Source organism: Phasianus colchicus, chromosome 39 (genome assembly GCF_987193195.1).
Source record: "Phasianus colchicus chromosome 39, bPhaCol1.hap1.1, whole genome shotgun sequence".
Classification (NCBI taxonomy): domain Eukaryota; kingdom Metazoa; phylum Chordata; class Aves; order Galliformes; family Phasianidae; genus Phasianus; species Phasianus colchicus.
In genome coordinates this window covers 927,984-942,629 of record NC_143474.1, presented here as the reverse complement: position 1 = coordinate 942,629, position 14,646 = coordinate 927,984, and the positions used below count along the sequence as shown (strand labels likewise).

The 14,646-nt window shown below is 59.5% G+C and overlaps 1 protein-coding gene across 4 annotated transcripts in view; it reads left to right on the top strand.

Annotated features, from left to right (window-relative positions):
* The window catches only part of OSGEP (O-sialoglycoprotein endopeptidase), a 32,291-nt gene that overhangs the window by 641 nt on the left and 17,004 nt on the right, over positions 1-14,646 (top strand). For all 4 annotated transcript variants that reach the window (XR_016461338.1, XM_090130218.1, XM_090130219.1 and 1 more), the window contains 4 exons: positions 328-447; positions 8,502-8,677; positions 14,393-14,488; positions 14,575-14,624. Coding sequence is in view for 3 of the 4 variants with exons in the window: in XM_090130218.1 (XP_089986344.1) it covers positions 328-447; positions 8,502-8,677; positions 14,393-14,488; positions 14,575-14,624 (442 nt within the window). In the remaining variant the exon portion in view is untranslated. The remainder of the gene's footprint in view (positions 1-327; positions 448-8,501; positions 8,678-14,392; positions 14,489-14,574; positions 14,625-14,646) is intronic.

Sequence of the window (14,646 nt, the reverse complement as noted above, 5' to 3'; positions counted from 1 at the left end):
ACAGTAAAAAAGCGACGAAACCCCACCGCTTCCGGTTGCGCGCCGAGCACTTCCGGTCACGTGGTGCGCTTTCGTCTTTTTTTCCCCCACCTGAAAAAACGGGGGGAAAAAATGGTAAAGAACGACGAAACCCCACTGCTTCCGGTTTCGCGCCGAGCACTTCCGGTCACGTGGTGCGCCTTCGTTTACCCCCCCCCCCCACCTGAAAAAACGGGAAAAAAAAAAAACGGGAAAAAAAAAGGTAAAAAAGCGACGAAACCACGCCGCTTCCGGTTTCGCGCCGAGCACTTCCGGTCACGTGGTGCGGTTTCGTTTTCCCCCCCTGAGGTTTCGCTCCCGGCCCCGTGAGCCGCCATCACAGAGCGAAGCTGCTGGACTTGGTGGAGGCGGCGCTGAAGGAAGCGGGGCTGAGAGGCGGGGACGTCGATGCGGTCGCGTTCACCAAAGGTTTGGGCTGCGCGGGGACCCGTAGCGACACATAGGGAGCCATAGGGACCCCATAGAGACACATAGGGACCCCATAGGGACCCCATAGAGACACATAGGGACACATAGGGACACATGGGGACACGTGGGACCCCATAGAGACCCATAGGGACATGTAGGGACCCATAGGGACATATGGGGACACATGGGACCCCACGGAGACCCATAGGGACACATAGGGACCCATAGAGACCTATAGGGACCCATAGGGACATATGGGGACACATGGGACCCCATAGAGACCCATAGGGACCCATAGGGACCCCATAGAGACACATAGAGCCCCATAGGGACACATGGGGACACATGGGACCCCATAGAGACACATAGGGAGCCATAGGGACCCCATAGAGACATATAGGGACCCCATAGGGACACATGGGGACACATGGGACCCCATGGAGACCCATAGGGACACATAGGGACCTATAGGGACCCATAGGGACACATGGGGACACATGGGACCCCACGGAGACCCATAGGGACACATAGGGACCCATAGGGACCTATAGGGACCCATAGGGACATATGGGGACACATGGGACCCCATAGAGACCCATAGGGACACATAGAGACCCATAGGGACATGTAGGGACCCATAGAGACCGGTCGGGACCCATAGAGACCCATGGAGACCCATAGCAACCCCATAGTGACACATAGCGACCCATAGGGACCCATACTGACCTATAGGGAGCCATAGAGACCCATAGGGACCAATAGGCACCCATAGAAACCCATAGAAACCCATAGGAACACATGGAGACCAAAGGGACAGATAGGGACACATTGAGACCCCATAGGGACCCATAGTGACCCATAGGGACCCATAGGAACACAAAGGGAACCATAGGGACCCATAGAGACCCCATAAAGACCCATAGGGACCCATAGAGACCCATAGAGACTCACAGAGCCCCATAGGAACACATACTGACACATAGGAACCTATAGAGACCCCATAGCGACCCCATAGGGACACATAGGGCCCCATAGAGACCCATGGAGACCCTATAAAGACCCGTAGAGACCCATAGGGACCCATAGGAAGCCATAGAGACCCATAGGGACACATAGAGCCCCATAGAGACATGTAGGGACCCATAGGGAGACCATACAGACCCATAGCGACCCATACAGACCCCATAAAGACCCATAGGGATACATAGGGACCCATAGGGACACACAGAGACCCATAGCGACCCATAGGGACCCATAGAGACACATAGGGACCCATAGGGACCCATAGGGAGCCATAGACACCCCATAGGCGACCCCATAGGGACCCATACGGACACATACAGACCCATAGAGACCCCATAAAGACCCATAGGGACGCATAGAGACTTATAGGGACCCATAGGGACCCCATAGGGACACACAGACACCCATGGAGACCCATAGGGACCACATAAAGACACACAGGGACACATGCAGACCCCATAGGGACCCACGGAGACCCATAGAGACCCCATAGCGACCCCATAGGAACACATAGGGACACAGAGAGACCCATAGAGACCCCATAGGGACCCATAGGGACCCATAGATACCCATAGGGACACACAGGAACCCATAGGGAGCCATTGGGACCCATAGGAACCGATTGGGACCCATAGGAACCGATTGGGACCCATAGAGACCCATGGAGACCCATAGGGACCCATAGAGAACCATAGAGACCCATAGCAACACATAGGGAGCCATGGAGACCCGTAGGGAGCTATACAGACCCATAGAGACCCCATAGAAATCCCATAAAGACCCATAGAGACTTATAGGGCCACATAGGGGCCCATGGGAACCCATAGGGACCCATAGAGACCCATAGGGACACATAGAGACCCATGGAGACCCATAGCAACCCCATAGCGACACATTGGGACCCATAGGGAGCCATAGGGACCCCATAGAAATCCCATAAAGACCCATAGAGACTTATAGGGACACATAGGGGCCCATGGGAACCCATAGGGACACATAGCGACCCCATAGGGACACATAGCGACCCCATAGGGACCCATAGAGACACATAGAGACCCATGGAGACCCATAGCAACCCCATAGCGACACATCGGGACCCATAGGGAGCCATAGGGACCCCATAGAGACCCATAGGGACACATAGGGACCCATGGAGACCCCATAGAGACCCATAGCGACCCCATAGGCACACATAGGGACACATGCAGACCCATAGAGACCCATAGGGACCCATAGAGACTTATAGGGACACATAGGGACCCATAGAGACCCATAGGGACACATAGAGACACATAGGGACCCCATAGGGACATATGGGGACACGTGGGGACATATGGGGACACATGGGACCCCATGGAGACCCATAGGGACCCATAGGGACCCATAGGGACACAAAGGGACCCATAGAGACCCATAGTGACCCCATAGGGACACATAGGGACACAGAGACCCCATAGGGACCCCATAGAGCCCCATAGAACCCCATAGAGACCCCATAGACACCCATAGAGCCCCATAGGCCCCCCATAACGTGTGTCCCCCCACCCCCCCAAACTTGTAGGGCCGGGGATGGGCGCCCCGTTGGTGGTGGTGGGCCATAGAGACCCCATAGAGCCCCATAGAGACCCCATAGAGACCCCATAGACACCCACAGAGCCGCAGAGACCCCATAGAGCCCCATAGACACCCATTGAACCCCACAAAGCCCCATAGAGACCCCATACAGACCCATAGAGACCCCATAGAGCCTCATAGACACCCATAGAGCCCCATAGGGACCACATAGAGCCGCATAGAGCCCCATAGGGACCCATAGACACCCATAGAGCCCCACAGAGCCCCATAGAGACCCCATAGAGCCCCATAGAAACGCATAGAGACCCATAGATCCCCATAGAAACCCACAGAGCCCCATAGAGACCCCATAGAGCCCCATTGAGCCCCATTGAGCCCCATAGAGACCCCATAGACACCCATAAAAACCCCATAGAGCCCCATAGAGACCCCACAGAGCCCCACAGAACCACATAGAGACCCCATAGACACCCATAGAGCCCCATTGAGCCCCATAGAGACCCCATAGAGCCCCATAGGCACCCATAGAGCCCCATAGACACTCATAGAGCCCCATAGTGCCCCATAGACGCTCATTGAGCCCCATTGAGCCCCATAGAGCCCCATAGAGCCCCCATAACTTGTGTCCCCCCCCCCCCAACTTGTAGGGCCGGGGTTGGGCTCCCCATTGGTGGTGGTGGGCCATAGAGACCCCATAGAGCCCCATAGAGCCCCATTGATCCCCATAGAGACCCCATTGAGCCTCATTGAGCCCCATAGAGCCCCATAGACACCCATAGAGCCCCATAGAGCCCCATAGGCACCCCATAACGTGTCCCCCCCCCCCCCAACTTGTAGGGCCAGGGATGGGCGCCCCGTTGGCGGTGGTGGCCCCATAGAGACCCCATAGAGCCCCATAGACCTCCATAGAGCCCCATAGACACCCATAGAGCCCCCATGTACCCCATAGATCCCCATAGACACCCATAGAGCCCCATAGAGACCCATAGAGCCTCATAGACGCCCATAGAGCCCCATAGAGCCCCACAGAACCACATAGAGACCCCATAGAGCCCCATAGAGACCCATAAAGACCCCATAGAAACCCATAGAGCCCCATAGAGCCCCATTGAGACCCATAGACCTCCATAGAGCCCCATAGACACCCATAGATCCCCATAGAGTCCTCATAGAGCCCCATAGACACCCATAGAGCCCCATAGAGACCCCATAGAGCCCCATAGGCACCCCATAACATGTCCCCCCCCCCCCCAACTTGTAGGGCCGGGGATGGGCGCCCCGTTGGCACTGGTGGCCCCATAGAGACCCCATAGAGCCCCATAGAGACCCATAGACACCCATAGAGACCCATAGAGCCCCATAGAGACCCCATAGAGACCCATAGAGACCCCATAGGGACCCCATAGAGCCCCGTAGAGCCCCATAGAAACCCATAGACACCTATAGAGCCCCATAGAGACCCATAGAGACAGCAAAAACCCCATAGAGCCCCAGAGAAACCCATAGAGCCCCATAGGGACCCCATAGAGCCCCATAGAGACCCATAGAGCCCCATAGACCCCCATAGAGACCCATAGAGCCCCCATGTACCCCATAGATCCCCATAGACACCCATAGAGCCCCATAGAGACCCATAGAGCCTCATAGATGCCCATAGAGCCCCATAGACCTCCATAGAGCCCCATAGACACCCATAGACACCCATAGACACCCATAGAGACCCCATAGACACCCATAGAGCCCCATTGAGCCCCATTGAGACCCATAGAGCCTCATAGACGCCCATTGAGCCCCATTGAGCCCCACTGAGCCCCATAGGGACCCCATAGAGCCCCATAGGCACCCCATAACGTGTGTCCCCCCCCCCCCAACTTGTAGGGCCGGGGATGGGCACCCCGTTGGCGGTGGTGGTCCCATAGAGACCCCATAGAGCCTCATAGAGCCCCATAGAGCCCCATAGAGCCCCCATGTACCCCATAGATCCCCATAGACACCCATAGAGCCCCATAGGCACCCCAAAACTTCTGTCCCCCCCCCCAAACTTGTAGGGCCGGGGATGGGCGCCCCGTTGGCGGTGGTGGCCCCATAGAGACCCCATAGAGCCTCATAGAACCGCATAGAGACCCATAGAGCCCCATAGAGACCCATAGAGCCCCATAGAGACCCATAGAGCCCTATAGGGAGCATAGACACCCATAGAGCACCATTGAGCCCCATTGAGTCCCATAGACACCCATAAAGACCCCATAGACACCCATAGAGACCCATAGAGACGCATTGAGCCCCATAGGGACCCCATAGAGCCCCATAGAGCCCCATAGAGCCCCATTGACACCCATAGAGCCTCATAGACACCCATAGAGCCCCATTGACACCCATAGAGCCCCATAGGGACCCCATAGAGCCCCATAGACACCCATAGAGACCCCATAGAAACCCATAGAGCCCCATTGACACCCATAGAGCCCCATAGGGACCCCATAGAGCCCCATAGACCCCCATTGACACCCATAGAGCCCCATAGGGACCCCATAGAGCCCCATAGACACCCATAGAGACCCCATAGAAACCCATAGAGCCCCATAGACACCCATAGAGTCCCATAGAGCCCCATAGACACTCATAAAGACCCCATAGACACCCATAGAGCCCCATAGAGACCCCATAGAGCCCCATAGAGACCCCATAGAGCCCCATAGACCTCCATAGAGCCCCATAGAGCCCCATAGACACCCATAGACACCCATAGAGACCCCATAGACACCCATAGAGCCCCATTGAGACCCATTGAGACCCATAGAGCCCCATAGACACCCATAGAGCCCCATAGGGATCCCATAGAGCCCCATAGAGCCCCACAGAGCCCCATAGACACCCATAGAGCCCCATAGGGACCACATAGAGCCCCACTGTGACCATAGAGCCTCATAGACACCCATAGAGCCCCATAGAGCCCCATAGAGCCCCATAGAGCCCCATAGGCCCCCCATAACATGTCCCACCCCCCCCCAACTTGTAGGGCCGGGGATGGGCGCCCCGTTGGCGGTGGTGGCCCCATAGAGACCCCATAGAGCCCCATAGTGACCGATAGAGCCCCATAGAGACACATAGAGCCCCATAGGGACCCCATACAGACCCATAGAGAACGCATAGAGCCCCATAGACACCCATAGAGACCCATAGAGACCCATAGAGACCCATAGAAACCGATAGAGCCCCATAGACACCCATAGAGCCCCATAGAGACCCATAGACACCCATAGAGCCCCATAGGGACGCCATAGAGTCCCATAGGCACCCATAGAGCCCCATAGAGCCCCATTGAGACCCATAGAGCCTCATAGACGCCCATAGAGCCCCATTGAGTCCCATAGACACCCATAAAGACCCCATAGACACCCATAGAGCCCCATAGAGACCCCATAGAGCCCCATAGACACCCATAGAGCCCCATAGACACCCATAAAGACCCCATAGAGCCCCATAGGGACGCCATAGAGCCCCACAGAACCACATAGAGACCCCATAGAGACCCCATAGAGCCCCATATACCTCCATAGAGCCCCATAGAACCCATTGAACCCCACAGAGCCCCATAGAGACCCCATAGAGCCCCACAGACACCCATAAAGACCCCATAGACACCCATAGAGCCCCATAGAGCCCCATAGAGCCCCCATAACGTGTCCCCCCCCCCCCAACTTGTAGGGCCGGGGATGGGCGCCCCGTTGGCGGTGGTGGCCCCATAGAGACCCCATAGAGCCCCATAGAGCCCCATAGAACCCTATAGGGAGCATAGACACCCATTGAGCCCCATAGACACCCATAGAGCCCCATTGTGTCCCATAGGGACCCCATACAGACCCATAGGGACCCGATAGAGCCTCATAGACACCCATAGAGCCCCATAGAGCCCCACAGAGCGCCATAGAGACCCATAGACACCCATAGAGCCACATAGAGCCCCATTGAGACCCATAGAGCCTCATAGACGCCCATAGAGCCCCATAGAGACCCCATAGAGCCCCATAGAGCCCCATAGAGCCCCATAGGCACCCCATAACGTGTGTCCCCCCCCCCCAACTTGTAGGGCCGGGGATGGGCGCCCCGTTGGCGGTGGTGGGCAATAGAGACCCCATAGAGCCCCATAGAGCCCCATTGACCCCAAAGAGCCCCATAGAGCCCCATAGAGCCCCATAGAGCCCCCATGTACCCCATAGATCCCCATAGACACCCATAGAGCCCAATAGACACCCATAGAGACCCCATAGAGCCCCATTGAGTCCCATAGACACCCATAAAGACCCCATAGACACCCATAGAGCCCCATAGAGACCCCATAGATCCCCATAGACACCCATAGAGCCCCGTAGGGATCCCATAGAGCCCCATAGACACCCATAGAGCCCCATTGAGACCCATTGAGACCCATAGAGCCTCATAGACGCCCATAGAGCCCCATAGGGACCCCATAGAGCCCCATAGGCACCCCATAACGTGTCCCCCCCCCCCCCCAACTTGTAGGGCCGGGGATGGGCGCCCCGTTGGTGGTGGTGGGCCATAGAGACCCCATAGAGCCCCATAGATCCCTATAGACACCCATAGAGCCCCATTGAGTCCCATAGGGAACCATAAAGACCCCATAGACACCCATAGAGCCCCATTGAGCCCCATTGAGCCCCATTGATCCCCATAGAGACCCCATTGAGCCTCATTGAGCCCCATAGACAGCCATAGAGCCCCATTGAGACCCCATAGATCCCCATTGACACCCATAGAGCCCCATAGAAACCGATAGAGCCCCATAGGGACCCATAGAGACCCATAGAGACCCCATAGAGATCCCATAGAGCCCCTTAGAGCCCCATAGAGCCCCATAGACACCCATAGAGCCCCATAGAGCCCCATTGAGACCCATAGAGCCCCATAGAGACCCCATAGAGCCCCATTGAGACCCATTGAGACCCATAGAGCCTCATAGACGCCCATAGAGCCCCATAGGGACCCCATAGAGCCCCATAGGCACCCCATAACGTGTCCCCCCCCCCCCAACTTGTAGGGCCGGGGATGGGCGCCCCGTTGGCGGTGGTGGCCCCATAGAGACCCCATAGACACCCATAGAGCCCCATAGACATCCATAGAGCCTCATAGAGACCCATAGGCACCCATAGAGCCCCATAGAGCCCCGTAGAGACCCCATAGAGGCCCTTAGAGCCCCATCGAGACCCCATAGAGCCCCATTGATCCCCATAGAGACCCCATTGAGCCTCATTGAGCCCCATAGACACCCATAGAGCCCCATTGGGACCCCATTGAGCCCCATAGAGCCCCATAGACACCCATAGAGCCCCATAGAGCCCCATTGAGTCCCATAGACACCCATAAAGACCCCATAGGGACCCCATAGAGCCCCATAGGCACCCCATAACATGTCCCCCCCCCCCCCCAACTTGTAGGGCCGGGGATGGGCGCCCCGTTGGCGGTGGTGGCGGCGGTGGCCCGGACGTTGTCCCAGCTTTGGGGTCGGCCGTTGGTGGCAGTGAATCATTGCGTGGGGCACATCGAGATGGGGAGGTTGGTGGGGGCTGCCAGGGACCCCCTGGTGCTGTACGTCAGCGGGGGGAACACCCAGGTGATTTGGGGGGGGGGGGTTGGGTGGGAGGAGGGTGGGGGGGATTTGGGGTGATGGGGGGTGATGGGGAGATGGGGGGTGATGGGGGGATTTGGGGGGAGATGGGGGGGATTTGGGGAGATGGGGGGATTTTGGGGTGATGGGGGGAGATGGGGAGGATGGTGGGGATTTGGGGTTATGGGGGGAGATGGGGGGGATTTGGGGTGATGGGGGGATTTGGGGTGATGGGGGGAGAAGGGGGGGGATTTGGGGTGATGGAGGATGGGGGGTAATGGGGGGAGATGGGGGGGATTTGGGAGGATGGGGGGATTTGGGGTGATGGGGGGAGATGGGGGAATGGGGGGGGATTTGGGGTGATGGGGGGATTTGGGGTGATGGGGAGGATGGTGGGGATTTGGGGTTATGGGGGGAGAAAGAGGGGATTTGGGGTGATGGGGGCTGATGGGGGGATTTGGGGTGATGGGGGGAGATGGGAAGATGGGGGGGATTTGGGGTGATGGGGGGTAATGGGGGAATGGGGGGAGATGGGGGGATTTGGGGGGATGGGGAGAAATGGGGGATTTGGGGGGTGATGGGGGGATGGGGGGAGATGGGGGGAATGGGGGGGATTTGGGAGGATGGGGGGATTTGGGGTGATGGGGGGAGATGGGGGAAATGGGGGGAGATGGGGGGAGAAAGGGGGGATTTGGGGTGATGGGGGGAGATGGGAGGATGGGGGGGATTTGGGGAGATGGGGGGATTTTGGGGGGATGGGGGGAGATGGGAGTAATGGGGGGAGATGGGGGGAAAAGGGGGGAATTTGGGGGGAAGGGGGGAGAAATGGGGGATTTGGGGGGAGATGGATGGAGAATGGGGGGATTTGGGGGGATGGGGGGAGATGGGGGAATGGGGGGGATTTGGGGTGATGGGGGGGATTTGGGGTGATGGGGGGATTTTGGGGAGATGGGGGAAGATGGGGGGAGAAGGGGGGGATTTGGGGTGATGGGGGGAATGGGGGGGATTTGGGGGGATGGGGGGTAATGGGGGAATGGGGGGAGATGGGGGGATTTGGGGGGATGGGGAGAAATGGGGGATTTGGGGGGTGATGGGGGGATGGGGGGATTTGGGGTGATGGGGGGAGATGGGGGGAGATGGGGGAATGGGGGGAGAAAGGGGGGATTTGGGGTGATGGGGGGAGATGGGAGGATGGGGGGGATTTGGGGAGATGGGTGCATTTTGGGGTGATGGGGGGTGATGGGGGGAATGGGGGGGATTTGGGGTGATGGGGGGATTTGGGGTGATGGGGGGTGATGGGGGGAGATGGGGGGATTTGGGGTAATGGGGGGAGATGGGGGGTGATGGGGGAATGGGGGAAATGGGGGGAGATGGGGGGAGAAGGGGGGGATTTGGGGAGATGGGGGGATTTTGGGGTGATGGGGGGAGATGGGGGGAGATGGGGGGGATGGGGGAAATCGGGGGAGAAAGGGGGGATTTGGGGTGTTGGGGGGAGATGGAGGAATGGGGGGATTTGGGGGGAGATGGGGGGGATTTGGGAGGATGGGGGGATTTTGGGGAGATGGGGTGAGATGGGGGAAGATGGGGGGAGAAGGGGGGGATTTGGGGTGATGGGGAGGATGGTGGGGATTTGGGGTTATGGGGGGAGATGGGGGAATGGGGGGAGATGGGGGAGATTTGGGGTGATGGGGGAATTTGGGGGGATGGGGGGAGATGGGAAGATGGGGGGGATTTGGGGTGATGGGGGGAGATGGGGGAATGGGGGGAGATGGGTGGGATTTGGGGGGAATGGGGGGAGAAAGGGGGGATTTGGGAGGATGGGGGGATTTGGGGTGATGGGGGGAGATGGGGGGAGATGGGGGAATGGGGGGTTATGGGGGGAGATGGGGGGAGAAAGGGGGGGTTTGGGAGGATGGGGGGATTTGGGGTGATGGGGGGAGATGGGAGTAATGGGGGGAGATGGGGGGAGAAGGGGGAATTTGGGGGGAAGGGGGGAGAAGGGGGGAATTTGGGGGGATGGGAGGATGGGGGGGATTTGGGGTGATGGGGGGAGATGGGGGAAATGGGGGGAGAAAGGGGGGATTTGGGGTGATGGGGGGGATGGGGGGAGATGGGGTGGATTTGGGGTGATGGGGAGAAGTGGGGGGATTTGGGGTGATGGGGGGATGGGGGGAGATGGGGTGATGGGGGGAGAAATGGGGGATTTGGGGGGAGATGGATGGAGAATGGGGGGATTTGGGGGGATGGGGGGAGATGGGGGGATGGGGGGAGAAAGGGGGGATTTGGGGTGATGGGGGCGGATGGGGTAATGGGGGGAGATGGGGGGGATTTGGGGGGATGGGGGCAGAAAGGGGGGATTTGGGGGGATGGGGGATTTGGGGTGATGGGGGCAGAAAGGGGGATTTGGGGGGATGGGGGGTGATTGGGGGGATTTGGGGTGATGGAGGATGGGGGGTGATGGGGGGGAGATGGGGGAAATGGGGGGAGATGGGGGGGATTTGGGGGGATGGGGAGGATGGTGGGGATTTGGGGTTATGGGGGGAGATGGGGGAATGGGGGGAGATGGGGGGGATTTGGGGGGATGGGGGAAGAAAGGGGGGATTTGGGGGGATGGGAGGGGTGTGGGGTGATGGGGGGATTTAGGCTGGTGGGGGGACACAGGGGGGAATGGGGGGAGAAAGGGGGGATTTGGGGTGATGGAGGATGGGGGGGATTTGGGGTGATGGGGGGAGATGGGGGAATGGGGGGAGAAAGGGGGGATTTGGGGTGATGGGGGCGGATGGGGTAATGGGGGGATTTGGGGTGATGGGGGGATGGGGGGATTTGGGGGCATGGGGGGAGAAGGGGGGGATTTGGGGGGATGGGGGGAGATGGGAGGATGGGGCGGATTTTGGGGGGATGGGGGGAGAAAGAGGGGATTTGGGGGGATGGGGGGTGATGGGGGGATGGGGGGGATTTGGGGTTGTGGGGGGTGATGGGGGGAGATGGGGGGGATTTGGGGTGATGGAGGATGGGGGGTAATGGGGGGAGATGGGGGGGATTTGGGAGGATGGGGGGATTTGGGGTGATGGGGGGAGATGGGGGGAGAAATGGGGGATTTGGGGGGAGATGGATGGAGAATGGGGGGATTTGGGGGGATGGGGGGAGATAAGGGGAGATGGGGGGGATTTGGGTTGATGGGGGGAGATGGGGGGATGGGGGGGATTTGGGGTGATGGGGGGATTTGGGGTGATGGGGGGAGATGGGGGAAATGGGGGGAGAAAGGGGGGATTTGGGGTGATGGGGGGAGATGGGGAGAAGTGGGGGGATTTGGGGTGATGGGGGGATGGGGGGAGATGGGGGGAGAAATGGGGGATTTGGGGGGATGGGGGGAGATGGGATGATGGGGGGGATTTGGGGTGATGGGGGGAGATGGGGCAATGGGGGGAGATGGGGGGGATTTGGGGGGAATGGGGGGAGAAAGGGGGGATTTGAGGGGATGGGGGGATTTGGGGTGATGGGGGGAGATGGGGGAATGGGGGGATTTGGGGGGATGCGGGGAGATGGGGGGGATGGGGGGAGACTGGGCAATGGGGGGAGATGGGGGGGTTAATGGGGGGATTTGGGGTGATGGGGGAATATGGGGTGATGGGGGGTAATGGGGGAATGGGGGGAGATGGGGGGATTTGGGGGGATGGGGGGGTTGGGATGATGGGGGGAGATGGGAGGATGGGGGGGATTTGGGGAGATGGGGGGAGAAGGGGGGGATTTGAGGGGATGGGGGGATTTGGGGTGATGGGGTGATGGGGGGAGATGGGGGGGATTTTGGGGGGATGGGGGGAGATGGGGGAATGGGGGGGGATTTGGGGTGATGGGGGGATTTTGGGGAGATGGGGGGTGATGGGAGTAATGGGGGGAGATGGGGGGAGAAGGGGGGAATTTGGGGGGAAGGGGGGAGAAGGGGGGAATTTGGGGGGATGGGAGGATGGGGGGGATTTGGGGTGATGGGGGGTGATGGGGAGATGGGGGAATGGGGGGGATTTGGGGTGATGGGGGGAGATGGGGGAATGGGGGGGGATATGGGGTGATGGGGGGGATTTGGGGGGATGGGGGGAGATGGGGGGAGAAGGGGGGGATTTGGGGGGATGGGGGGAGATGGGGTGATGGGAGGATTTAGGTTGGTGGGGGGACACAGGGGGGAATGGGGGGAGAAAGGGGGGATTTAAGAGGATGGGGGGATTTGGGGTGATGGGGGGAGATGGGGGAATGGGGGGGGATATGGGGTGATGGGGGGATTTGGGGGGAGAAGGGGGGAATGGAGGGGATTTGGGGTGATGGGGGGAGATGGGGGGATGGGGGGGATTTGGGGTGATGGAGGATGGGGGGAGAAGGGGGGGATTTGGGGTGATGGGGGAGAAAGGGGGAATGGGGGGAGAAAATGGGGGATTTGGGGTGATGGGGGGGATTTGGGGTGATGGGGGGAGGTGGGGGGACATGGGGGGGAATGTGGGGAGATGGGAGGATGGGGGGCATTTTGGGGGGATGGGGGGAGAAGGGGGGATTTGGGGGGATGGGGGGTGATGGGGGAAATGGGGGGAGAAAGGGGGGATTTGGGACGATGGGGGGAGATGTGGGAATGGGGGGGGATTTGGGGTGATGGGGGGGAGATAAGGGGTGATGGGGGGAGATGGGGGGGATTTGGGGTGATGGGGGCAGAAAGGGGGGGATTTGGGGGGATGGGGGGAGATGGGGGGAGAAAGGGGGGAGTTGGGGAGATGGGGGGATTTTGGGGTGATGGGGGGAGATGGGAGTAATGGGGGGAGATGGGGGGAATGGGGGGGATTTGGGGGGATAGGGGGATGGGGGGTAATGGGGGGAGATGGGGGGAGAAAGGGGGGATTTGGGGGGATGGGGGGAGATGGGGGAATGGGGGAAGATGGGGCGGTTAATGGGGTGATGGGGGGAGATGGGGGGGATTTGGGGTGATGGACGATGTGGGGATTTGGGGTGATGGGGGGATTTGGGGGAATGGGGGGAGAAGTGGGGGTTAATGGGGGGATTTGGGGTGATGGGGGTAATGGGGGGAGATGGGGGGGATTTGGGTGATGGAGGATGGGGGGATTTTGGGGGGTGGTTGGGGGCAATGGGGGGAGATGGGGGGGGATTTGGGGTGTTGGGGGGGGTTTTGGGGTGGTGTGGGGGGGATTTGGGGTGATGGGGGGAAGGCAGCACCCAGAAGCACCCACCGTAGGCCAAAAAGGTGCTTTAACACGTGACAACACGTGACAACATACGTGACCGCCTGCCCCGACATGTGACCACACGCCACGATGTCACGTGACAACGCCCACAAACACCCCTAAAATCACATAGGGACACCCAGAACCCAACACAAGGCTTCGACACGCGATCACACGTGAGCACATGTGGGAACACGTGAGCTCACGTGTCAACACGCGTGATGGCAGATCACAATCGTGTGTCTCGGCGCACGTGAACACCCACAAACACGCCCCAGACACCCAAGATGGCGCCTGGGAGCCGACACGTGACTTCAACACGTGACCACACGTGACAACATACATGACCGCCTGCCCCGACACGTGACCAGATGCCACGACATCACATGACAACACCCACAAACACCCCCCAAAACCCCGTGAGGGCAGCCGGGGGGGCGACACACCACCCCAACACGCCACAACACGCCACAACACGCCAGCACACGCGTGTTCCCCGCAGGTGATCGCCTTCTCGCGCCGCCGCTACCGGATTTTTGGCGAAACTTTGGACATTGCGGTTGGGAACTGCTTGGATCGCGTGGCTCGGCTCCTCCAGGTCACGCCAACACGCGTGTCGCGCCTCGCACACGCGTGTGTAAGCGTGTCAGCATCCCCTCACACGCGTGTTGTTGTCGCATGCAGATCTCCAACGATCCCAGCCCGGGTTACAACGTGGAGCAGATGGCTAAGAGGTGAAGAGGGGTGCGGCGTCAC